The sequence below is a fragment of the Syzygium oleosum genome, unplaced genomic scaffold, assembly GCF_021117445.2.
Source record: "Syzygium oleosum isolate NSW1041296 unplaced genomic scaffold, Sole_v2.1 Sole_v2.49, whole genome shotgun sequence".
Taxonomy (NCBI): domain Eukaryota; kingdom Viridiplantae; phylum Streptophyta; class Magnoliopsida; order Myrtales; family Myrtaceae; genus Syzygium; species Syzygium oleosum.
In genome coordinates, this window is record NW_026607533.1 from 1,077,220 (window position 1) to 1,103,176 (window position 25,957).

The 25,957-nt window shown below is 41.9% G+C and overlaps 2 protein-coding genes and 1 pseudogene across 2 annotated transcripts; all 3 read left to right on the forward strand.

Moving 5' to 3' along the window:
• The first annotated feature begins 6,361 nt into the window (after positions 1-6,361).
• On the forward strand, positions 6,362-8,862 carry LOC115689513 (S-adenosylmethionine synthase 5-like). The gene is made up of 2 exons (XM_030615573.2): positions 6,362-6,509; positions 7,433-8,862. Exons 1-2 carry the CDS (start codon positions 6,420-6,422, stop codon positions 8,621-8,623), a joined length of 1,281 nt encoding a protein of 426 aa, XP_030471433.2. The 5' UTR covers positions 6,362-6,419; the 3' UTR covers positions 8,624-8,862.
• Positions 8,863-18,985: 10,123 nt separating this feature from the next.
• LOC130136738 (ABC transporter G family member 49-like) lies at positions 18,986-19,916 on the forward strand. The gene is made up of 5 exons (XM_056306992.1): positions 18,986-19,098; positions 19,196-19,280; positions 19,419-19,578; positions 19,662-19,738; positions 19,848-19,916. Exons 1-5 carry the CDS (start codon positions 18,986-18,988, stop codon positions 19,914-19,916), a joined length of 504 nt encoding a protein of 167 aa, XP_056162967.1.
• A 74-nt stretch (positions 19,917-19,990) lies between these two features.
• LOC115689511 (pleiotropic drug resistance protein 3-like) lies at positions 19,991-25,753 on the forward strand (annotated as a pseudogene).
• The last annotated feature ends 204 nt before the right edge of the window (positions 25,754-25,957 follow it).

A 25,957-nucleotide genomic window follows, 5' to 3' on the forward strand; every position in this document is an offset into this window, starting at 1 on the left:
TATTTATTTAATTTGGGCTTAGGCAAATTCTAAGATGTGTGCAATAATATATAATGACCAAAAGCTGTTGGGAGTCTGAAAATCTAATGAATGATCTCGTTCGATGTGTTGGGATATGGAAAATGAGCTACTTATATAATCTATGGATAGAGACGAAAACACTCGTGTATTCCAATGGGCAAAAGTTAAGCCTCCTTGCGAACTGTGGAATTTTTTTCTTCAAATTCGTAGTATTTGTGTATTGGGTTGTTATCACGAAAAATCCCAAATTGGAACACCTGTGATAAATTTATCTCAAACTAATTTTTTAACCACCCAAAATCCAAAACCGATACCGTTAAATATGTCTTGAATTTTATGTATTTGGTCCAGTTTATCACCCAACCTGAAATATTTTTGTGCGACCCGAAAGTGGAGAAAAAATTGAGATTTAGTTCGCGACGTGAGATGGTTGGGCCGATAGGCCCAACTCATAGAAAGCGAACAAATCTCTATGGCGGTCCGCTCGAGTTGGAGAAAGCGAACAAATGTCTCGGGGGGTTCGGGGGCGTAGGCGCCGAGGAAATTTTTTGGGGAGCACTATTTATACCGCGGCTAGGTTTTCTCATTGATGAATAGAGAGAGAATTTTGTTTTCGGAGAGTTTTGTGAGCCTTGAGCTTTTGTTGTTGTTTCAACTTCTAAAAACTGTACTCTCTTTGATTATAGTGGAATCTTGTCTTGCCTCGCCCGTGGACGTAGATCACCTTATGATCGAATCACGTAAATCTCTGTGTTCTATATTTGTTTTTTCGCATCTGTTTTCAACAGATACACATGTGATAAATTTATCCTCTGTTAGTTTCCGTTAAATTTTACCATTGAATTGCTAAGTTGGATGATATGTGACATCCGTTAATTATTATTCGTCGAAAGGACTAAATTGACCAAATTGAAAGGTTAATTACTAAATTGGCATCCGTTCAACAAATTTATGATTCTCTATGAAAATGGTCCCACTTCATGGGACATTCTGAAATTTTCCCTATAAAAAAAAGAATGGTGTCTATGTTACAATGGGTTTGGTTGGCAAAAAGAAAAGAAACTCATCAATTTGTTAGCTCGTAGTAAGAGACACTATACATATATGTATCTCCAACAGAAAATTGAAGTTGTTTCCTACCTAACGTTCACATATTGCCCTCATAAGATGAAGGAGGCAAAGAAAATGGAGAAGCACCATATATCCAATGTCATTGCAGATTATCTTATTGTGACAGCCCAAGCTAAAAGGCGGAGCGCGGGGAGGAGGTATGACAGTGCGTCCGTGCCACTATCTCGAACGTGCACAGGGAAGTGGGGTACCTCTCTTGTCCCACATCGCCTAGGGAGGGAGCCTTGTGCCTGCTTATAAGGCTTGGGGTTCTATATCTGTATAACGCGTTTTATACAAACTTTTGTTGTACTGAGAACAAAGCCTTGAGGGAGACCCGTAGTTAGGATGGCGGTGCGTCCACGCCAGTGCGGGAGGCCCTAAGAGGACAATATTGGGCAGGGATGAGGGATGGCAGTGTGGCTGCGCCTCTTCCCCAGATAACGCGTTTTAAAGCCGTGAGGGTCAGTGGATCCAAAGCGAACAATATTACACAGTGTAGACCCGGGGTGTTACAGGTGGTATCAGAGCCGACTCCTAATTGCGTGTGGGCCCACAGCGAGGGCGCTGTGCCTGTAAGGGGTGGAGAGTGTGACGGCCCAAGCTAAGCGGCGAAGCGCGGGGAGGAGGGATGGCTGTGCATCCGCGCCACTACCCCGGACGTGCATAGGGAAGTGGGGTACCTCTCTTGTCCTACATCACCTAAGGAGGGAGCCTTGAGCTTGCTTATAAGGCTTGGGGTTCTATATCTGTGTAATGCATTTCACATAAACTTCCGTTGTGCTGAGAACAAAGCCTTGAGGGAGACCCGTAGTTGGGATGGCTGTGCGTCTGCGCCAGTGCGGGAGGCCCAAAGAGAACAATATTGGGCTTGGATGAGGGATGGCAGTGCGGTTGCGCCTCTTCCCCAGACAACGCGTTTTAAAGCAGTGAGAGTCAGTGGATCCAAAGCGGACAATATTACATAGTGTAGACCCGGGGTGTTACAAGTGGTATCAGAGCCGACTCCCGACTGCGTGTGGGCCCACAGTGAGGGCGTTGTGCCCGTAAGGGTTGGAGAATGTGACGGGCTAAGCTAAGCGGCGGAGCATGAGGAGGAGGGATGGTAGTGCATCCGTGCCACTACCCCGGATGTGCGCAGGGAAGTGAGGTACCTCTCTTGTCTCACATCGCCTAGGGAGGGAGCCTTGAATTTGCTTATAAGGTTTGGGGTTCTATATCTATGTAACGTGTTTCACACAAGCTTCCGTTGTGCTGAGAACAAAGCCTTGAGGGAGGCCCGTAGCTGGGATGGCGATGCGTTCGCGCCAGTGCGGGAGGCCCAGAGAGGACAATATTGGCCTAGGATGAAGGATGGCAGTACGGCTGCGCCTCTCCCCCATACAACGCGTTTAGTGTGACAGCCCAAGCTAAGCGGCGGAGCGCAGGGAGGAGGGATGGCGGTGCGCATCCGTGCCACTACCCCAGATGTACGCAGGGAAGTGGAGTACCTCTCTTGTCTCACATCGCCTAGGGAGGGAGCCTTGGGTTTTCTTATAAGGCTTGGGGGTTCTATATCTGTGTAATGCGTTTCACACAAACTTCAGCTGTGCTGAAAACAAAGTCTTGAGGGAGGCCCGTAGTTGGGATGGCGGTGCGTCCGTGCCAGTGCGGGAGGCCCAAAGAGGACAATATTGGGCTGGGATGAGGGATGGCAGTGCGGCTGCGCCTCTTCCCAGCAACGCGTTTTAAAATCGTGAGGGTCAGTGGATCCAAAGCGGACAATATTATACAGTATAGACCCGGGGCGTGTAGACTTGGGGCGTTACAGGTGGTATCAGAGCCGACTCCCGATCGCGTATGGGTCCACAGCGAGGGCCTGTGCCCGTAAGGGGTGAAGAGTGTGACGGCCCAAGCTAAGCGGCGGAGCGCGGGGAGGAGGGATGGCAGTGCGTCCGCGCCACTACCCCGGATGTGCGCAGGGAAGTGAGGTACCTCTCTTGTCCCACATCGCCTAGGAAGGGAGTCTTGGGCTTGCTTATAAGGCTTGGGGTTCTATATCTGTGTAATGCATTTCACACAAACTTCCGATGTGCTAAGAACAAAGCCTTGAGGGAGGCCCGTAGTTGGGATGGTGGTGCGTCCACGCCAGTGCGGGAGGCCCAAAGAGGACAATATTGGGCTGGGATGAGGGATGGCAGTGCGATTGCGCCTCTTCCCCAGACAACGCGTTTTAAAGCAGCGAGGGTCAGTGGATCCAAAGCGGACAATATTGCACAGTGTAGACCTGGGGTGTTATACTTATGATCTAATTTTTGGTAGTAACTAAAGCCAATTGCCTGCCTTGAAGATTTTTGCTGATTAGTTTCCATATGAAAGATCGCTTGAGCACGAGCAGATAAAAAATCTAGATGCTCATAATCAAGCAAAAACTGAATAGGGAGTAGGCTTGGGGTCCGCACATGATACCTAGGTTTTGATTTTTGAATTAGTACTAGATTTCATGTAGCACCGAAATCTCCTTTCTTTCATCTCATAGCATACACCGATAGGGTAAAAAGAAAATTTTAACTATCCTATAATATGTACTTTTTGTGTTGATACTTATACCGAAGTGACAAATTATTGAATGTGCATGATAACTTACTCTTAATTTTCTCGTTTTAGTCTTGTTATCGAGTCATCTTCGACATTGTAATTCACTCTGAACTGCTCTTTTACTCCCCTACTTCAATTTCCTAGAAAACGGTATTTGAATTGGGATGGCCAAAACAAAAATATGTCGGAATCAAAATCGTCAATGAAGTCACCATCGATGGTTGTGATGAATTGGCGGTTCTTTCTTTTTTGAAATATCTTGGTAATTAATTTCCTATAGTTGTCGACCTAGTTAAGGAGGGAAAAACTAACAACATGTGTTGATTGCTTAATGTCAAGAATTTGAGATTTGAAGAGATAAATTCAAGGCGGCTTGTTTACATTTGAGTATAAATACAGCATTGTTTTTAATTTTTCGGTCAAACTCCAAAATATTAGTCAAACTTTAAGGAAATTATGAAAAAACTATATGTAAAATTGCATGTCAACATTTCTGTATAGTGAAAGTTTCAAGTGTTTCGAGTTAAGAAAATGTCAAAACAAGTCTACTGCATTATTTCGATCAAGCAAAAACAAAAGTAGAAAGGACAGCAAAACTATTGATTGTTGGTTGTTGCACCATATAGGGAAGAACTAGTGCGTGTGTACCTATTGCACTAAAATCGATTCTTGATAGCGACATCTCCTTGGTTAAGTTAAGAAAGATTCTGAAAATCACATGCTAAACTGACTTTGTTCTTACAACTTTTTGGCCTGTGCGTAATGCTTCCCTTTACAGCATTCCCTACAATCACTACCATTCTAAACGTGCAATTAATTTACTATGCTAGCTATCATCCTAGATGGATCGGCAAAATCTATACTAAAAAATAAAAAAGATTCGTGAAACTTTCGGCCTCAAATCTTTACCTAAATCTTTCCCGAAAGCCTTTTGCCTATAAAAAAGATACATTGATAACTTTATGTTGCTTCCAAATGGACAGTAATGCAGTTATGGCTTAATTTCAAACATTCTGTAGTGGGTATGGGGATTCATAAGTTAACACCTAGAGGTATCAATTCAATCAATGCTCTTTTAATTATAAAAAAAAAAAAGATGCCCAGTAATGTAGTTTTCTAACAGTCAACACACCTTCCATGTAATTTCAACAATCAAATCTTTCTCATGGGACATTCATCAAGTTCATTCCTAACAAGATTCAAATGTCTGTACGTTTTATTTTTCTTCACAAATATGTAATTTTTTGATGTTTCGGGTGCAAGTGAGTTATATGTAGTAGATTATATATTCCAATTATTTAGCGACAAACTATGTAGTTGTGTTGTCATTAAATTGATTTACCTGAAAAGTGCAACACACGCAATTTCCACAGTAAAGGGCTAGTGTGGAAAAAGAAAAATAAATCATTCTTAAATCGCCGGAGCTGCCGTGAATATTGATGCACTTCACGTGGTAATTTAGAAATGGAAAGCCAAGAAAAACCTAAAGATCGTATGTAATTGGAATGTCAAAATTTGAATATTCACTAAAAAATAATACAGAAATATCATGAAAAGCATTTGACCACATTCATACTTTTCAGATTTGGGTACAAAAAAGTGGCTTCCAAAGCCGGCTATCATACAGTATTATGCAACCGGCTCAAGTCAAGCCACCCAAGCCGCACAACAGGCTAGGGTTGGTGAGAGACCGGCAGTAGCCGGTAATTTGCAGCCACTTAAACAAAACAGGCAGCAGACAATTGGGAGGGAGAGAGAGAGAGAGGTCCCCCTACTTTTCAAAGCAAAGCAAGCAGATGTCCTTCTCCCCCACCAACCACTAGCCAATCTGAATCTCAACAATCCCTGACACAATCCAACGGCTACATTTCTTGGACAAGGCCCCAACCAACCCCCACTTGGTCCCAATCCTCTTTCACGTTGAAATTTGGTGTAACAAGATTAGACCGCTATGAAAATTGATTCTATTGAGTATGTTGGGATGATTATGTTTTTCTACTTTGACCCCATGTGAGGAAATGCTCTCTAGATATTTGGTTAAGCAGCCACGTCATGCTGAATCGGATGTAATTATTGATTTGTATATCAGTGAAAGAGCAATGCGCATTATGCATGGAAGAAAATGAATGAAAGCATGAAGATTTGGTTTAGCTTGCAGCTAATGTATTCTGTACTGTTTAAGATGAGAAAGATCGTAGTCAAATTGGTTTTGAAGCGTAAGACAAATTAAGAAATCGAGCTCCTGTTGTCGGGACTACTTTTGGATTGCCATTTTGCGTCTTCTTTATTTAAGGTAGAGATCTAATGAGAAAGTTTTAAAAGGCAAGCGTAAGGCACTCGTTGAGGTTCAATCTTCAAATATAAATATGCTTATATGATGCAAGAGTTTCCATTTCAAAAAAAGGGCAATTGCTCGAAATTCCTTTTTTGCCCGTGTTAGCAAGATTCTTGGGACGCCAAGTTAAACGATCCGAAATATTCTTCCGATCTAATTAGTAATCAATGCCAGTGGCCTTCGCAGTTGAGTTTGTAACTTTCTAAACCAATCGAATATTAATAAGAAAACAAAATCGATTCTTCAACCTAAACTAAAAAAAAAGAAATTGCAAAGAAAAAACCACAAAATAGAAAAGAAAAGAAAAAGAGTCGCAACCGATTCACCCGGTTCCCGGTAAGAGTGGCATGGCATCTTGGGCTATAAATGGGCGACGATGGCTGCCAGATTCAGTGCGTTCTGTTCTGCTGATATCTTGGGGGTTGGTCCTTTAGCACGAACAAAGAGGCATCTCAATTCAATCTGGGTACTCCTCGTTTCTCCTCCTTCGTCTTCGTCTTGGTCAAAAGCCTCGTTCTTTACTCGTTATGGTTGCTTTCGCTCGTTTTTTTTTCCGTTCTGGTGTTGTTGCTCTGTTGTGCTTTTCTGTCTGATCGATTCGCTTGAAGTGTTGAAGAAGACGGGCTTTGCTTTCTTGTGGATAAGCCGTTGGATCTGGTTGGCTCTGGCGTTTCGGGGGCTTTTTTGGGTTCTTGGGTTGGTGGGTTTTTTGGGTAGGAGTAATTTGATTGTCGAGTGTTGTTGTGCCGAGCTGAATCTGAGTCGAAATGGGCGTAGATCTGGGAGTTTCGGTTGGTGGGTGTTTGGTAATGCTGAAGATCTGAGAGTTTTGGGCTTTTCCTGCGTGGGGTTTTGTTGAATGTGTCGACTTTCTCGTGGATCTGAAGAGGATGCTGTTGTGGTGAGATGGAAGCTATGAGATCTGAGTGTTTATTTTCTCTTTTTGTCGTTTCTTGTCTCGTCTCCTGTTTGTCTACTTGCTCGAGTAGTAAAAATTAATTGAGTTTTCAAATGGAGTAATTTGTGGAAAAAAGTTGCCAAGTTGTGCGTGCGTGTCAATACGTGGGCAATGTTGACGCTTAGGACACAGAATATGAGTGTATTATGAAGCACTATCAGATCGAGACTCCCTCATTCTTGTTTTCGTTCCAGAGTAAGGAAGTCGAAAGGTTTAGGACTTGTTGTAGATCCTTGCTTAACCTCTTGGATTCGGCTCGAACAATTAAAAGAGAATTGGCAACTTCATTAAATTTGAATGGTTATCTCTATTTGGTAGATGTTTTTCTTTACTTCAAATCGGTTGAGCTTCTTCAAAGTTAGTTTGCCGTAAATTTTCAATTTTTAGTAGTTTCTTTGATTGATCTGGTATTTGATTCCATTAATATGCAGTTTGAAAGAATGGAGACCTTTTTGTTCACCTCTGAATCCGTGAATGAGGGCCACCCCGACAAGCTGTGTGACCAGATCTCCGATGCTGTCCTTGATGCATGCCTCGAGCAGGACCCTGACAGCAAGGTCGCTTGTGAAACATGCACCAAGACCAACATGGTCATGGTGTTCGGAGAAATTACCACCAAGGCCAATGTAGACTATGAGAAAATTGTCCGTGACACATGCAGGACTATTGGATTTGTCTCTGATGACGTTGGTCTTGATGCTGATCACTGCAAGGTTCTGGTCAACATTGAGCAGCAGAGCCCCGATATCGCCCAGGGAGTCCACGGCCATCTCACCAAGCGCCCAGAAGAGATTGGTGCCGGTGATCAGGGCCACATGTTTGGTTATGCCACCGATGAAACCCCTGAATTGATGCCTTTGAGTCACGTCCTTGCAACCAAGCTCGGTGCCCGCCTCACTGAGGTTAGAAAGAATGGAACTTGCCCTTGGCTAAGACCTGATGGGAAGACCCAAGTCACTGTTGAGTACTACAACGACAATGGCGCAATGGTCCCAGTCAGGGTCCACACTGTCCTGATCTCCACCCAGCACGATGAGACTGTGACCAATGACGAAATTGCGGCTGATCTCAAGGAGCATGTCATCAAGCCTGTTATCCCAGAGAAGTACCTCGACGAGAGAACCATCTTCCACCTTAACCCATCAGGCCGATTCGTCATTGGTGGCCCTCATGGTGATGCAGGTCTCACTGGAAGGAAGATCATTATTGACACTTATGGTGGATGGGGAGCCCATGGTGGTGGTGCTTTCTCAGGCAAGGACCCCACCAAGGTTGATAGGAGTGGTGCCTACATTGTCAGGCAGGCTGCAAAGAGCATTGTGGCTAATGGTCTAGCGCGGAGGTGCATCGTGCAGGTCTCGTACGCCATTGGAGTGCCGGAGCCTCTTTCTGTGTTCGTTGACACTTACAAGACCGGAAAGATTCCTGACAAGGAAATCCTCAAGATTGTCAAGGAGAGCTTTGACTTCAGGCCTGGAATGATTTCCATCAACTTGGATCTCAAGAGAGGTGGCAACGGCAGATTCCTGAAGACCGCAGCGTACGGTCACTTTGGAAGGGATGACCCTGACTTCACCTGGGAGGTCGTGAAGCCACTCAAGTGGGAGAAGCCTCAATCTTAAGATAAACTTCCATTTTCGCCCGCGCTTTATGCCCCGCTTCATTAGTATTGATCTATTGGATGAATAAGTTGAATGTTTCCTTCCGCAACACTTTTATCGATGAGCTTAACTGGTAATGTCCTTTTTTATAAGAATGATTCTACTTTCATTTTTTCCCCTTTAAATTTGTACTTTCCTCATATTGTTTTAGCATTGATCTTTGTAATGAATATGAATATCTGGAATTTTGTGAGGATCAATTTGTGGCTAGATCTCCATACTTGCATTCAAGTATAGCAGGCAGGCAAGTATGGCCGCTCTTGCTTGTCCTGTGAAATGATAATTCTAAATGAATTGCGCCTTACTGCTTCTTGGCATGATGTCCTGCATCTAGAGTTGAAAAACAGATCTGCATATCTCTTCTCACTAAGCCATAATGTATCTCATCAAACGAATCAAACACTTATGGCAATGGATGTTTCATCTAGCGTAAGCTTTGTTCGTAGTATGGTAACGAGAACTCCCAGCCGAGTTTCCTTTATAGTGCATGGTTTGTAGTATGGTATTTGGGGTTTGAAGTGTTCGGTGACAATAATATACTCACAGCAAGAATTATTAGTCTCGTGTGTGCTGGGAACTTTGATTTTCTGGTAAGTGGTGAATAGATGTGCACAGCAGGAATGATCGGTCTCGTGTGTGCTGAGAACTTTGATTTCCTGTGAAGTGGTGAATAGATGTGCAGAGAGAGCGACCTATGGTGATTACTCCTACAGTCTTGTGAGGCGGGTACTTATGCATCGATGGGAGCTGTCTAATTCTCGAATCACATCTACAATTCCATTATTTCCTAGTTTTCTGCTGGAGTAATTCTTGTGTGTTTGGATTTCACTTGAGTTTTTCCAGTTAGCTACTTGTGTCAACTTTTTCAGTGCATTGACATAGGCATAAGAATCTTGTTCAACACAAATTTCTGCCATGGGGATGACATTTTGTATAAACCAATATTGGGATTTGCTCAGTGATTGCGGCAAGATGCGACTTCCGTACTCATGGCCACGGAAGTTGTCATGGTTGATGTATGTTGATGGTGAAATAAGATTGATTAGTCAGAAGATGCCGGGTCAAAATGCTCACCGATGATAAGAGAGCACATCAGTCGTGAAAAACGTGCTCTTTTCTCTCGTTTGGTTGCGATTTGGTAGTGTCCTTTCATGGATTTCGCGTCAATTTATGTTAATCTCAATCATTGAGATTTTGAGGGATCACGTTTTCTTCACTTGACATGAAATATGTCACGGGCAATGAATCCAAACCTCACTCTCTAAGGTCTGATCAATTAGCCAACCCAAAAAAAAAAAAAAAAGAGATCTGATCAATTTTAACAACTTGGATATTTTTGTAGATTTGACGGTACTAGTTATACAAATTTTGATGAATAGCGTCCAAAGTTGTTAAATATGTCAAAGAATGTCGATCCATCCTAACTAATCTGGCCAGCATATATATCGTTTCGGGTCGGCAAAGCTATCGGGCTAATATCATTGAAATCAAAGAGGGGGAAGCTAGCATCAGAATATGGAAGTGCAGATAGAGTGACCGGGAAACTGGTATTGGATAGCTGGTATCGATAGGCTAATTTCTTTGAAATTCAACGTTGTTAAATATAACCTAAAGTACTCATACACTACACTTTTTTTAAAATGACCCCTACACTTGATGAGTATGTAGGGGCATGCAATTGGACCGGTTCTACTGGAGAACCGCACCAGACCTCCCTACAAATAGGTCCGGAATCGGACCGACTAGACCGGTTTCATAAAGCTATTTCTTGTTTTTAACCTCAGCATCCCACTCTTCTTCCCTCTTCCTTGCACGGCACCGCAGGGACCCCTCACCGCCAGCTCGCCCATCGGTCCTCTCTCAGTCTCTCACTTCCACCGGCGCCCATAGCAACCTGGCCCGAGTTGAAGTGGAATAGATTTGAATTGCCTTAATATGTGAATTCCGTCCTTCGTCCCCGATGTGCTCTGTTTTTTGAGTGAATGGCCTCCTGCAAAGATGAACGAAGCTCGGTTTATCTCAAGGAGTCTGAGTTTGTAAGAAGATGAAAGGGAAGCTAGAAAGAGAGCTTCCCGTTCCTTGGATTCTTCATGGGCTGCCATTTTTTAAGCAAATCAGTGATGGGCCCGCCCAGTTTTATCCAACTCAAAAGTTTCGCACCACGCTGCAGAAAAATCAAACATAAAACCTAAAGATTGAAATGCACATGAGAACTAGAAAAGTACGGGGAAAGGTGCAATAGAAGTCATAAAATTTATCACGAAAGTGCAATCAAGTGCTAAAAACTTTCAAAAAGTGCAATTAAGTCTTAAAACTTGTCACGTAAGTGCAACTAAGTCCTGAAACTTTCAAAAAGTGCAATCAATTCCCAAAACTTATCAAATTGATCCAATCAAGTCATTCTGTTGATTGCACTTTTTGAAAGTTTTAGAACTCAGATTGTATTTTCACTACATGTTTTAAGACTTGATTGCACTTTTTGAAAGTTTTATAACTCAATTACACTTTTGTCATAAGTTTTAGGACTTTCAATGCACTTATCCCGAAAGTATACATGTGTTGTAACAAAACATACGGGGAAATTACCAAAAAAATTCTAAACCTATTGCACTTGTGTACTATATTTGCTACAAAAAGATAGGTGAAAAAGTTCGCCATTCTTCTCAGCCCATTTAAGACCATTAACTTATTAGGCATTTATTTCTTGGACTCACTTAAGCCTGTTTTTAAAACTTAAGGCAGCCCGTTTATGACATGCGCAATTAAATACAGGCTCTCTGGATCCAATTTTTCCACTCTATCTCAGATGCTGAAACCTGATTCTGTCTTTAAGAAATGATTAGCCTTTAAAAAAATGATTAGCAGGATCTTTTCTACATTCTTGGGTCTTTGTGCAATACAAGAAATAGGCAACCGCACTTCGGTTTTGCCATTTGTTGCTACCTATTTGCAGGAAAAGATTCGCCGGAATGCACGGTCCTATTCATTTGCTCAGGTCACTTGTACATGCTCCGTTGCTATGCATTTTCTTGGCTAATTACTGATGTATTTCTTGTTCTTTTGCATTTTAGCAAAGATATTATGCCCCTCAAATATGTCACAGGTGGTTTTCCCGGCCATACATTCTTCTGTCTCATTCAATAAAATGTTCTTGTAATTCTACACCATGTTCTATACACATCTCTATTTCAACTACTTAGGGATGATGCTTGTTTCACTGACATCTACATACTAAGTGGCTGCGTTGTTCGCGAGTTTTTCCTACACCGTGTTCGCTCTGTTCTCAGGGTTCCTCACTCCCGAACCCGTAATTCCGTGATTCAATAATTGCTACTCTATCAAGAGAGGCAGAAGCATGTTAGTCACTCTCTTCGCACTAAATTATGAACATTAGTTGTGGCTTAATACATGTAACTGCTCATTCTTTTCCGCCGGTTTTGGCAGTAAATTATGAGGTGGTGGCGTTGGTGTTACTGGATATGCCTGAACGAGTGGTCCTTGAGAGGTCTACTTAGTTTGCACTTTGCAATGCAGAGACATCCATAAGGAAATCATTATTTATGGACAACAAATTACAATCAACGCTTTCTAGAAAAGTTCCCCTAGCTTTCACGTCTATGTTCGCTTGTGCCATTGCAAAATTGAACTTCCGAAAGAGATGAAAAAAGTGTGGAGAGTGCTTAGAATAGAAGGAATTCTATTGGAAAGGTTTTAGTTCGCCTCTCATATTGCAACTTACTATTCCTACGTTTTTCCACATAATAGGGATAAACCTCAAAATTACTATTCATTTTTCAAAATACAAGCTTAAAGAATCATCTTTTTAGCAAAAATTGACATTATATAACCCAATCCAAATATATTAATCTATTATATATTTCTCAATATAAACTTAACTAATTTATAGGTTGTACCAAATTCAAAACGGAAGATTTCAATTAACCCCGAAAGTGAGTACAGTTTCGCAAAGTACCTCTGCACTTGACTTTTTTTTAGAAATGACCGCCTACACTTGATGAATATGCATCTATTCGCCCCATCGGCTAAATGCCGGCGAAAAAAGTGGCCAGTCGTGGGGCACGTGCATCTTACGTGCAATACGTGCACGATGCACGTAAAACTTGATTAGGAGCTTGTAAAAAAGTTTATCTTGAGGAAATGACGAGAATAATCTTTTCAACATACTTAGATCGATGGAGCAACAGGATCATTTCAAAACATGCTCGTAAAATAGTTGAGAGCAGTTCAAAACATGCTTGTAGAAACATCTAACCTATTGGAGAAGCCTTAAATACAACCTTGTGCGCCTGCATTACGGGGTCTAACTTGTTGTGTGCCGCTCTTCTTTCGCGGAAAGGAAAGGAAATGTAAGTGGTTCTTCATAAACCCGGTTAACCTGGGAAAAATGTTTTGTAGCTTGTCAAACATCGGGATTAGGAGCTTGTAAAACTTACCATCCAAGATGCTGAAACATGATTGTTTGTTTTGAAAAAATGGCGAGTAGGGTGTTCTCAACATACTTGGATCAATGTTTATCTTTGTGCAATTCATGGGAATAGGCAATTGCACTTCGGTTTTTCCATTTGTTGCTAGTGAACGTATCATTGTCTACGGGGAAGGATTCGCTGGAATGTACTCGTCCTGGTTGTATTCATTTGGTTCTATTCATTTGCTCAGAGCGAACGTAGACGTTATGCTAAATAAATGCCATGATAGTGGACACTCGTTAAAAAGTTTTATGTATATTTTTTTGCTTTTATTAGATCGATTCACAGTGTAAAAAATAGTTTACAAATCTGTGTTAGATGGTTGATACATGAAAGAATTGGGCTATAAAGTTATCTCTAAATGATCAGATCATTCGTTCCATGGCCAACGTGTAATTATATTTTTACAGAAAAAAATAAGTCTCGAATAGACGAGACTCACATGGTTTGTTGAATGCAAATAAATATTCTAAAATGTTTACTAATGTAGTTATTTCTTCAGGTTTTATTGCCAAAATCTCATAAAAGAATTCAGCCTTGAAAAAGCAAACTGCTGCTGAAATGCATATTTTTTTGAATTGGTATGGTACTAAGAAACCATGGAGATAGAGTTGCATTAATGAACATCTAGCTGATGACTAAGCATGAAATATCATCGAATTTTTCCTCAACGTCAAATATAAATAGTTTTTTAATATTTGGTTCACTCATTTGTAAGGACCCGGGGTCTACACTGTGTAATATTGTCCGCTTTGGGCCCACTGACCCTCACGGTTTTAAAACGCGTTACACAGAGTAGAGAACCCAAGCCTTATAAACTAGGCCAGGACTCCCCCCCTAAGCGATGTGGGACAAGAGACATGCCCCCCTTGCCATCCTAGAAGCCTGCCAAGAGCCGCTCCTTGTCCAGGCCCTCTGGCCCCGGCGACCACTTCCCGCCCTCGTCGGACCGGGTCGTTACATTCTCCCCTCCTTCGAGCACAGCGTCCTCGCTGGGGCCCCACACGCGGTCGGGAGTCGGCTCTGATACCATTTGTAAGGACCCGGGGTCTACACTGTGTAATATTGTCCGCTTTGGGCCCACTGACCCTCACGGCTTTAAAACGCGTTACACAGAGTAGAGAACCCAAGCCTTATAAACTAGCCCAGGACTCCCCCCCTAAGCGATGTGGGACAAGAGACATGCCCCCCCTTGCCATCGTAGAAGCCTGCCAAGAGCCGCTCCTTGTCCAGGCCCTCTGGCCCCGGCGACCACTCCCCGCCCTCGTCGGACCGGGTCGTTACATTATATGTCCTTTTTTTATTGAGAAAAAAGCTCCTCAAATTTAGTAATGTGAATATGTAATCAAATAGGATGTCAAGGCGATCAAATGTAAATGATGAGTTGAGCCCGATGCCATGGACCAAGATGCTTGGAACCGTGGGTTGGTTAGCAAATTGACTAGGAAAAAAAGATGGTGGGTCATAATCAATTTGAGGTACGTGTGGAGAACAAGGTCTCGGACTAACAAACCGGTGGTCCATCACATGAGCATGGCTAAGTACCTCATGGTGCGTAATTTCTCCATTTTAACATGCAGAATTCTCACGTCACAACCATCAATAGAAAAGGAGAATAAGAAGAATTTTCATGGTGCAGAAGAATTACTATTTCTATCTTAACGTATCTCTTAAGAAGAGAAATGGAAAAAAAAATGTTAATTTTCAGTAAATTAACTTACATACGTAAATCACTAGGATTTTTCCGGTGACCACCCTTCCTATTTGAAAAGGAAAAGGTGGAGAGTTTGATTCCCGCTTTCTCGGGGGGCTAGGGGTCATGGTGCATAATTTCTCCATTTTAACAGGCAGAATTCTCACGTCACAACCATCAATAGAAAAGGAGAATAAGAAGAATTTTCATGGTGCAGAAGAATTACTGTTCCTATCTTAACGTGTCTCCTAAGAAGAGAAACGGAAAAAAAATGTCAATTTTCAGTAAATTAACTTACATACGTGAACCACTAGGGTTTTTCCAGTGGCCACCCTTGGGAAAGGTAAGAAGTTTGATTCCCGGTTTCTCGGGGGTTAAGGGTAGGGACATTTAGTTTCAGATGTGGGTTTCGACTCTCACGCTCTGTAAAGAAATAGGGTAAAAATCTGAGAGTTAGTTGAGAGTTAAAATAGGACAGATAAAAAAAAAACGGCAAAAGGACACTATAAGTGCCATAATTTGTGTACGGCGCTCACTTTGATGCCATAACTTTTTTTCGGATCACTTTGGTGCCAAGTCGGAGGAAAAACGATCACTTAAGTGTCATAACTCTTTTTTGGATCACTTCAGTGCTAAAATTTTTGAAAAACGATCACTTAAGTGCTAAAATTTTTGAAAAACGATCACTTAAGTGCCAATCTCCGGCGAGACTCCGGCGAGCCACGTCAACTTCAGAAATTAATAAAAAAAATGACACGTCATATTTCCTGCGAAAAATTGTGTACGGCACCGGAGTTGGCACTTAAGTGATCGTTTTTAAAAAATTTTAGCACTAAATTGATTAAAAAAAAAGTTATGGTACTAAAGTGAGCGCCGTACACAAGTTATGGCACTTGTAGTGTTCTTTTGCCAAAAAAAACTTACATATGTATAATTTCTTCGGGAGACGTCACTATGACGAATGACCGATGGCAGGCGGACCAAGGAAGCTAAATTAGGCAACTATTTAAGAATTATTTAATAGAGTATGACCAAAAAGCATGTGATGTAATGGAAAAAATTGGTCAACGAGGGGCCATATTCTTCTAGTTTCTGTAACGCCAGTTGTCTTTCGTGTAGCATGCATTTTATGTCAAAGAAAATCATCTTTGGGAGGCAAAAGTTGACTAACATATAATATAACCCAATCCATATTCATTGATTTACGATATATTTCTCAAAGTGAATTGAACCAATTTTTAATTTGCACCGAATTTAAATTTCTGTGGAAAAATTTCCAATTGGTCCCCAGAAGTGAGCCGAGAAACCCCTTACAGTTGACCTTTTTTTTTTTTTTCTCTCAAATGACCACATACACTAGATGAATATGAATCCATTCGCCTCATCGGCTAAACGCCGGTGAAAAAAAAGTGGCTGGCCGTGGTGCATGCACTCCGTGATGTGGTTGTGCTAAAGTCAGTTTCAGTGCGTCGGAATTTAGAATACATGGGCAAGAAAACCCTAAACGGGACATCTTGATTGGAATAAAGATCAAACTTTTTGAGATATCAATTTGAAATCGTGTCAATAATTAAGCTAACCCTTTTGTAGTTATGCAATCAAATTGCGGGTTGCGGAATCCTGTGTGCAAAAAATGGACATTTGGCAATCTAAGGTTTTTTTTTTTTGGTCAGAATTTAACAATCTAAGTTGACTAGCACGTGTAGCCACGAGGTTTGCCAACCCAAAAGGAGAACAACGCATCTTTTAGAGTATGAAACCTTTAATGCATTAATTCAAATATAATGGCTAAATTGACCCATGCACCTTCTCACGCATTCGCTTAGCCGACATGGCGCCCGCTCCACACTATATAAGAAGAACTTCCCCCTGCCTTTGCCCCAAAAAGATCACACACAATCAGAATGGCACAGTCGGCCGCAACGAGCGATGAGCCGACCTCGTCCACGATGGAGCGAAGGCAGAACCGGAGCTTCTCTTCATCGCTGCGCCATCGCACCTCGAGCAGCTTCAGGAGCGTAGCTGCTGATTCGGATGACCAGACGCCGTCGGCATTTGGTGAGGATCGCCGGCGGGAGGACGACGAGCTGGAGCTGCAGCAGGCTGCGATTGAGAGGCTACCGACGTTCCGGCGGCTGAGGGCGGCGGTGATCGACCGCGAGGTGGTGGACGTGGCGAAGCTCGGGGACTCAGAGAGGCGGGTGTTCGTGGACGGCCTGTTGAAGACGATCAAAGAGGACAATCTCCGGCTTCTCCAGAAGCTCCGTGAGCGAGTGCAGAGGTGAGCCAACCCAACCCAACCCTTCTTACATTTTCGTGATTATGAATTAGTTTATCCAAATGAGTTTCACGATCACTTAAAAAATAAGTAAATAATAATTGTGTAAAATAGCCAGAGTTTAGGAATCACGTTAAATAAATTAAAAATTTATGGATCACATTACACATTGATTTTAAAATTCATGAACTGTTTGCGTCATTTTTCTCAACGTGATTTACATTGCTTTCGGAATATAAAAGTGACTTCAGAACCAAGTCAACATCAATGTGAAGTCAATTCGATAACATAATGGAATCTCACAAAGATGACAACGGAACAGTATTGAAGAATTCCACGGAGAACACAATTTGTCGTCTACCTCAAATGTCAAACCACAATAATTTAATTAACTTTTTGGACTTTGCTAATTTTAGATCATCCTGAAACCTTTGAATACACTTGTCCTTAATGTGATCGGTAGCCCACGATTCGCCTTCTCGTTAGCATCTCGTTCTCATTGGTAAAGCGACCACACTTTGTTGCGCTGGTGTGGCATCGACCCACACACTATAAGATGAACGTCCACACCTACATTTGTCCGAAAAGATCAAAACGATCGAAAGGGCACTGTCGTCCACCATGAGTGGCGATCAGGCCTCGTCCATGAGGATCGAGCCCTCCGAGATGGAGGGAGGACGAAGCCGGAGCTTCTCCTTGGTGCTGCACCACCGCGCCTCGAGCAGCTTCAGCAGCGTCCCTGATTTGGAGGGCCAGACGGCGTAGACATTCGGCGAGGATCGCTGGCGGGAGGACGACGAGCTGGAGCTGCAGTGGGAGGCGATTGAGAGGCTGCCGACATTCCGGCGGCTGAGGGCGGCAATGCTCGACCGCGAGGTGGTGGACGTGGCCAAGCTCGGGGACTCCGAGAGGCGGGTGTTCATGGACGGCCTGTTGAAGAAGACCGAATTAGGACAATCTCCGGCTTCTTCAGAAGCTCCGTGAGCGAGTGGAGAGGCAGACATTCTGTACTTTTATACCTGTTCTAATCTTACGGCTGCAAACGGCAGACATTTTTTTTTGTTTCATGCATCTTCAACTATTTTATATGCCAAAGTGTAGCTAAATATGATATTAAATTCTCAGAGTGGGTCTTGAATTACCGACAGTGGAAGTGAGATATCAGAACCTGTGCATAGAAGCTGACGTCGAAGCGGTTCATGGGGAGCCCATCCCAACTCTTTGGAACGCACTCAAGACCATTTTCTACGTGAGATTTTCCTCTGTATCTTCCTCTCTCTCTCCTCCAAGCTTGTACGTTTTCTAAGATTCATCCAGGACGATTTAACTGAAGTCAAAGAACAAATTTTCTGCTGTAGGAAACTATGTTTGGCCATAGCCTACTACTTTTGACACTTTTGTTGAAAGTTGGAATTTCAAAGAACGTCATTATTGAGACATCAGACCAGGACGTTGATATCAGCCATGCGTTCCAAATAGACCTTACTGTTAGGAAATTGGCAGTTTTAGAACAACCATGTCTCAATGGGACCAGATTGAAAAGCATCTAGTTTCAAATTTTTCACTTATCATGAAACGATGGGGTGCAACGTAAGCGTTGCACCGTGTCTTTGTATAGAAAACCAAGTACTGATTTTTGCAAGAAAAATTCCTAATAAAACCCATGCAGAATCCAGTCGCACCTACTTTCTATTCTAAAGAGTTTTATCAGGAGATAATATATGTACTCTTTCTTAACTTGATTTTTGTTATCTTTAAATGGCGTATTTGATATCAAAATTATTAGCTCATGCAACTGCTGCTCTATTCCATCAAGCTATTGTAGTCCATTCTGGTCAACTTCATAAGACATAAGCACAGGAACCATGATCCCTCTTTTTCCTGTGAAGCAGGCTCCAACAAATAAGGTTGGCTGCAAGCATCAGGGGAGCAAGATAAGAATTCTCAAGAACATCAGCGGCGTCCTTAAGCCTGCAAGGCTAGTAAAGCTTATAAAATACACTGATTTAGATTCACAAGTTGATATACATGATGCGGCTATGCGGCGTAATCTTTACCTCTTGAAATTGTTGCAGGATGACACTATTGCTAGGTCCGCCGGGATGCGGAAAGACCACCTTATTACAAGCATTAGCAGGCAAATCAGAGAAATCGCTCAAGGTATTACCTTTCGGTATTCAGTTAATTGTAGATGTTCCATGCTGAGAAGAATAGCTACTATTCTTAGAACATATTCAGACACAAATGATCACGCATTACTGTAAGATCAGTGGAATTGACAAATGATGTATGATCAAGGTCAAGGGAGAGATTTCCTACAACGGTTACAAGCTGAATGAGTTTGTTCCTCAAAAGACTTCAGCTTACATAAGCCAATATGATTTGCATATTTCCGAGATGACTGTGAGGGAGACGCTCGACTTCTCTGCACGTTGTCAGGGCATTGGAGGAAGGGCAGGTACCAGTTTAGTCTCCGACCTGGAAGTTACTGTTTGTTCCAGTGATCATTTCTGATCGTATTTATGTTGCTTTTGGTTGAAGACATATTGAAAGAAGTTAGTAAAAGGGAGAAGCAAGCAGGAATTAATCCAGAGCCAAGCATAGACACGTACATGAAGGTTAATGTTTGCATAAAGTTGGATTCATCTTTTTTGGGTTTTTCAATTTTCCAGTTATAGTAGCAATTGGCAAATACTGGTTTCTGATGACTTTATTCGATATGAACAGGCAATATCTGTAGGAGGGCTGAAAAGAACACTCCAAACAGACTACATAGTAAAGGTAATGTATCCATGAGAAAAAACAATTAGCAAGTTTATTTTTCACACACAATCGTGCACTTTTTTACCATCTCTCGCCTTCTCAGGTTCTTGGACTCGACATCTGCGCAGATACAATTGTCGGGGATGCGATGAACAGAGGAATTTCTGGTGGTCAAAAGAGAAGGTTGACGACTGGTTAGTTTTATGTGAACTGACAGCAAATAATGAGAAACTTATAGGAACAGCTTCTATGTCACATTGGAAGTTGTAGGCTTCATTACAGATCTTTCACAGTGTCCTCTCTTCCAGGGGAAATGATAATTGGTCCGGCGAGAGTTTTATTTATGGACGAGATATCAACAGGCTTGGACAGCTCCACTACCTTTCAGATCATTACATGCTTGCAGCAATTGGCACACATAACAGAGTCCACAATTTTGGTATCGCTTCTTCAGCCAGCACCCGAGACTTTTGATCTCTTTGATGACTTAATTCTAATGGCAGAGGGACATATAGTGTACCATGGACCTCGGACCGATGTTCTCAGCTTCTTTGAACACTGTGGTTTCAAGTGCCCAACGAGAAAAGGCATTGCTGACTTTCTCCAAGAAGTATGCACTCTCGCTTAATAAAGGGATATCCGAACTGTGAAAGGTTAGTGCTGACATATGCTGTTTTTGGGAATTCTTGGCAGGTAGTTTCCGTAAAAGATCAGGCACAATACTGGCATCACAAAGACAGGACTTATAATTTCATATCTCCAAGCATGTTTGCGAGGATGTTTAAAGAGCTTCCGCCGGCAAAGAAACTAGACGAGGAACTTGCCAGGCCTTTTGAGAAATCTGAGCTTCACAGAAGTGCCTTATCTTTTGAAATTTACTCGTTAAAAAAGTGGGAGTTGTTCAAAGCATGTCTTTCGAGAGAATGGCTCCTCATGAAGCGCAACTGGTTTGTTCATGTCTTCAAATCAGCACAGGTATTGCCTATTGGGACTCAATATATGCAGTCATACCAGATGGTTAATGAGAAATCTACGCGAAATTCATCGAGTTGGTGGTTTCTCTTTGCAGCTTGTGATAGTTGCAGTTATAACAGTGACCGTCTTCTTGCGGACGCGAATGAAACTCGACTTGATGCATGCGGATCTTTTCATGGGTTCCCTATATTACGCTCTCATCCGACTCATGGTTATTGGCATTCAGGAGCTGGCAATGACTGTTTCTAGACTTGCAGTCTTTTACAAGCAACGGGATTTTTTCTTCTACCCTGCATGGGCTTATACGATTCCAGCGGCCGTTCTGAAAATCCCATTCTCTTTACTTGATGCGTTTCTGTGGACAGCTATTACCTATTATGGAGTCGGTTATAGTCCTGAACCACAAAGGTAATTCCAAACTTTCGCTATATCAGAGAGATGATGTGAATTTTAGCCATTCTCATTTCCAACTTGTTGGATGACTGTCAGGTTCTTTTATCAATTCTTCCTGCTCTTCCTAGTACATCAAGTATCAATATCAATGTTCCGGTTGATAGCTTCTGTTGTTCGAAATCCACCTGTTGCGGCAATTTGCGGTCTATTCTCTTTACTCGTTTTGTTTTTATTCGGTGGCTTTGTCATCCCAAAACGTAAGTTCAGTAGTTTTACCGATTCTTGTGGTGGGGACTTTCAAAAAGTGACAGGAACTTAGAAACCTTGTCTCTCTGCAGCTTCTCTACCCGGTTGGTTGAAGTGGGGCTTCTGGTTCTCACCATTGTCATATGCAGAAATAGGTGCTTCCCTTAATGAGTTTCTCGCTCCGAGGTGGGAAAAGGTGACATCTCAAAGAACAAACCAGTATCGTAAGAGTGGATTCAACATGATGATGGTTTTGTTTAGTATTTGACAGGATTATTGACCTTCGCAGGTTTCATCTCTTAATGGCACTCTGGGGCAACAAGTGCTCAAAGAGCGTGGTCTAGATTATAGCAACTACTTTTACTGGATATCACTTGGGTCTTTGATTGGATTTTGGATGGTTTTCAACATTGGGTTCACCTGTGCTCTGAATTTTTCTAAAGGTAATTGAAAATGCAAGCCAAGATAATTCTCAGCGGTCAACATTTTTTCACTATGTAACGTGTATTTATCGGCTAATCACAGCTCCAAGTAGATCTCGAGCTGTTGTCTCTAGTAAGAAGCTCTCCCAGCTGGATAAAGACAGAGACATTAACCATCCTGCTCTAGGAGAACAGGTGGCTAACAAAGATACCACAGAAACTAGAGTTAGAGGTAAGAAGATTCATAAGGAGTTAGTCCATTATCATCTATTTTAAATATGCAAAACTGCAAATGAATGGTTGATATCATACATTCATGAGTACTAGTGAATAGTTTAAATAAGGTTATATTGCCTCTGGTTTTAGTGACAATTGCAATTTTGAAATTGGATAGGGATGGTTTTACCATTTGAACCCACAACTCTAACGTTCGAAAACGTTCGGTACTTCGTCGAAACACCCAAGGTGAGGCATTTCAGTTGTTGAACATAAAGTATTGTTGTGCATATCATATCAATTAATGATTCGCATAATGGAACCTCCAATGTTTGTCAGAAACTGAAAGAGCAAGGTTTCCCAGAGAGAAGACTACAACTTCTTCGAGATATTACTGGAGCATTCAGACCCGGAGTCCTAACGGCCTTGATGGGCATTAGTGGAGCAGGGAAAACAACGTTGATGGATGTTCTTTCAGGAAGGAAAACTGGCGGTTTTATCGAAGGAGATATAAAAGTCGGAGGGTATCCTAAAGTTCAAGCCACTTACGCCAGAATATCTTCCTACTGTGAGCAAACCGACATACATTCTCCACAAGTTACAATTGAGGAATCGGTGGCATACTCAGCTTGGTTAAGGTTGCCAGCCCACATTGACAAAAACACGAGAGCTGTAAGTTTTCTTCATCAGGATAGAATACGCCCGACATTTTGATACCCTCTTCCTTAATATTTGAGCCGGAATTTATCTTGGAACAAACAGATTGAGGATCAGAGAATTCAATAAGTGGATAAAACCGGAAGTTTTTTGTACATCACGCATTGAGACACGAATTTCAATCTTTTTTTACCTGTTGTTGGATAAATCTTGTTCACAGTCTTGTCCGGATATGTGCCAATTAACGGCTAAATCTTGTGCTCAACTGGACAGATTTTAGCACATCATCTGTAGTTATTTATAATTAGCTGATGTCTAGGAAGGACGAAGAACTTGTTCGCTAGATATTTTCATGTTGATCAAACCAGCAAGCAGAAAAAAACTAAATTTGGTCTCTTGCGTCACATATCGAGTGATGAGATTTTGCACCACTCAGTAGCTAAATCTGCATCATAACTGAATTATATGTTGTCAATCAGGAATTTGTGGCTGCAGTACTTGAAATGATTGAGCTAGATGACATCAAAGGTGCCATAGTTGGTGTTCCTGGTGTAACTGGTATATCAACTGAGCAGCGTAAACGGCTTACTATAGCAGTGGAGCTTGTTTCTAACCCGTCGATCATATTCATGGACGAACCTACTTCTGGTCTCGATGCCAGAGCAGCCGCCATTGTAATGCGAGTCGTGAAGAATATTGTTAGCACAGGGAGGACAATTGTCTGTACAATTCACCAGCCAAGCATCGACATATTTGAGGCTTTTGATGAGGTAACTTGTTAATGCATTTATTCCTATAACAGTCTATTCTACTCACTGTAATTATGCTTAGACAATAGAGTTTCGGTGTACATCGCATTCGCATATCAATTCTCGCATGATGCACAACTCACTCCACATATTTTCTCTAAATGTTATAATAACTGTGAAGAACATGACTAAAGCATGTCGCATTTGATAAATTATGCAGCTGATCCTGATGAAAAGAGGAGGTCAAATGATATACTCTGGAGAGCTTGGCGAGCATTCGGATAAGCTTATTAAATATTTTGAGGTAAGTGTTACACCTCTGGCGTGAGCTCTTCAATTTATGCTTCTTTTTCATAATTTGCACGTCGTTAAGGATGAATTGCTCCTATTGTAAGCTGCAAACAATGCTGATATAACTGAAAGGAAGAAAAATATACGAAATAGGCAAAACTATTGAATATTCTTATGAGGTACTCTACACTGGATATGAAAAAACTTAAATTGAATTGAGAAAGCTTGACTAATGAATTCTACATTTCCCTCGTCCAGAGTATTCCTGGAGTGCCAAAAATCAGGGATAATTACAACCCTGCAACGTGGATGCTGGAGATCACAAGTCCTTCGCTAGAATCTCAACTTGGTATAGACTACGGCATCATTTATAAGGAGTCTGATCAATGCAGGTAAGCATACAGTGCTCATTAAGCGCACAATTTGCAAAATTCAGTGCTCCTGTCTCTCATGTCATGCGAACTTGGAGTTCTGACCAGAAACTGACAACATGTGATCATAAATGATGCTTCTTGTGCTTGCTATGGGAAAAAAATGATGTCTGCTGATGCATTTTGTTGATCTCTATAGGACGAACCAAGAATTAGTTGGAGAGCTAAGTTTTCCGGCGGCTGGCACAAAACAAATATGTTTCTCTGCACGCTTCCCGCAAAATAGGTGGGAGCAGTTCAAAACATGCTTGTGGAAACAACATTTAACCTACTGGAGAAGCCCTAAATACAACCTGGTGCGCTTGCTTTTCATTACGGCGTCTTCCTTGATGTGTGCCGCTCTCCTTTGGCAGAAAGGAAAGGAAATGTAAGTAGTTCATAAACCTAGTTAGTCCGGGAAAAATCTTTTGCGGCTTGTCAAACATCAGGATTAGGAGCTGTACAACTCACCGTCTAAGATGCTAAAACGTGGTTCTTTGTTTTAAAGAAATGACGAGCAGGATCTTCTCGACATACTTGGATCGATGTTTATCTTTGTGCAAATCACGGGGATAGGCAACTGCACTTCGGTTCTGCCATTTGTTGCTACCGAACGTATCGTTGTCTACAGGGAAAGATTTGCCGGAATGTACTCATCGTGGTCATATTCATTTGCTCAGGTCACTGATTCAAGCTCCTTTGCTATGTATTCTCTCGATACTGATATATTTCTTGTTCTTCCTTATCTTAACAAAGATATCATGCTCCTCAAGTATGTTGCAGGCAGTTATCGAAATTCCATACATATTCCTGCAAGCAGTTTTGTTTGTGCTGATCACATTCCCTGCCATAGGTTTCTACCTTTCATTCTATAAAGTGTTCTGGTACTTCTACACCATGTTTTGTACACTGCTCTATTTCAACTACTTCGGAATGATGCTGGTTTCACTGACGCCAACGTACCAAGTGGCTGCGTTGTTCGCGAGTTTTTCCTACACCTTGTTCAGCCTATTCTCTGGGTTCCTCATTCCCGGACCCGTAAGTCTCTAATTCAATTTAGCATAACCCCATCAAGAAATGGCGGAAGCATATCTGTCGCGCTAAATCATTAATATTAGCTATCCTTTAACACATCTAACTGCTCGTCTTTTTCCACCCCTTTTGGCAGGAAATTCCGGTGTGGTGGCGTTGGTTTTATTGGATATGCCCGAACGCGTGGTCATTGAGAGGTCTGCTTAGTTCGCAATACGGAGACATCCATAAAGAGATTACAGTTCATGGACAACAAAACCACGATCAGCGCCTTCCTTGAAAGTTATTTCGGATATCACTACGATCAACTCTATATCGTAGCCATCATGCTTTTGGCCTTTCCGCTAATTTTCATGTCTATATTCGCTTGTGCCATTGCAAAAGTGAACTTCCAAAACAGATGAAAAGGAGTGGACACCACTTCATTGTGTACTTCCACCTAGAAAGATCATCATGTAGTTTCCGATAGTAATGATCAATCAAGCCATTGAATTTCCCATTGAATTTCCAATTATCGGAGCCTTCAATTGCTCATTATATTATCACAGTGAACTCCTTTTCTTTTCCTTTCCTAGACAAGCGAGTTACAATCACATGATAAACCAAGTCGAACCATATTGGAGTCTAATATCGCGCTCTCGATTCATGGGCCGTGCGATGTTTTACATCATCATTTTCGTTAA

Excerpts from the sequence above, each read along its gene's own strand:
- LOC130136738 (XM_056306992.1), top strand. The coding sequence starts at position 18,986 with ATGATCCCTCTTTTTCCTGTGAAGCAGGCTCCAACAAATAAGGTTGGC. Across the intron at positions 19,099-19,195 it reads GGCGTCCTTAAGCCTGCAAG|GATGACACTATTGCTAGGTC; the intron begins GCTAGTAAAGCT and ends AAATTGTTGCAG. Across the intron at positions 19,579-19,661 it reads GGGCATTGGAGGAAGGGCAG|ACATATTGAAAGAAGTTAGT; the intron begins GTACCAGTTTAG and ends TTTTGGTTGAAG.
- LOC115689513 (XM_030615573.2), top strand. The coding sequence starts at position 6,420 with ATGGCTGCCAGATTCAGTGCGTTCTGTTCTGCTGATATCTTGGGGGTT. Across the intron at positions 6,510-7,432 it reads GGCATCTCAATTCAATCTGG|TTTGAAAGAATGGAGACCTT; the intron begins GTACTCCTCGTT and ends ATTAATATGCAG.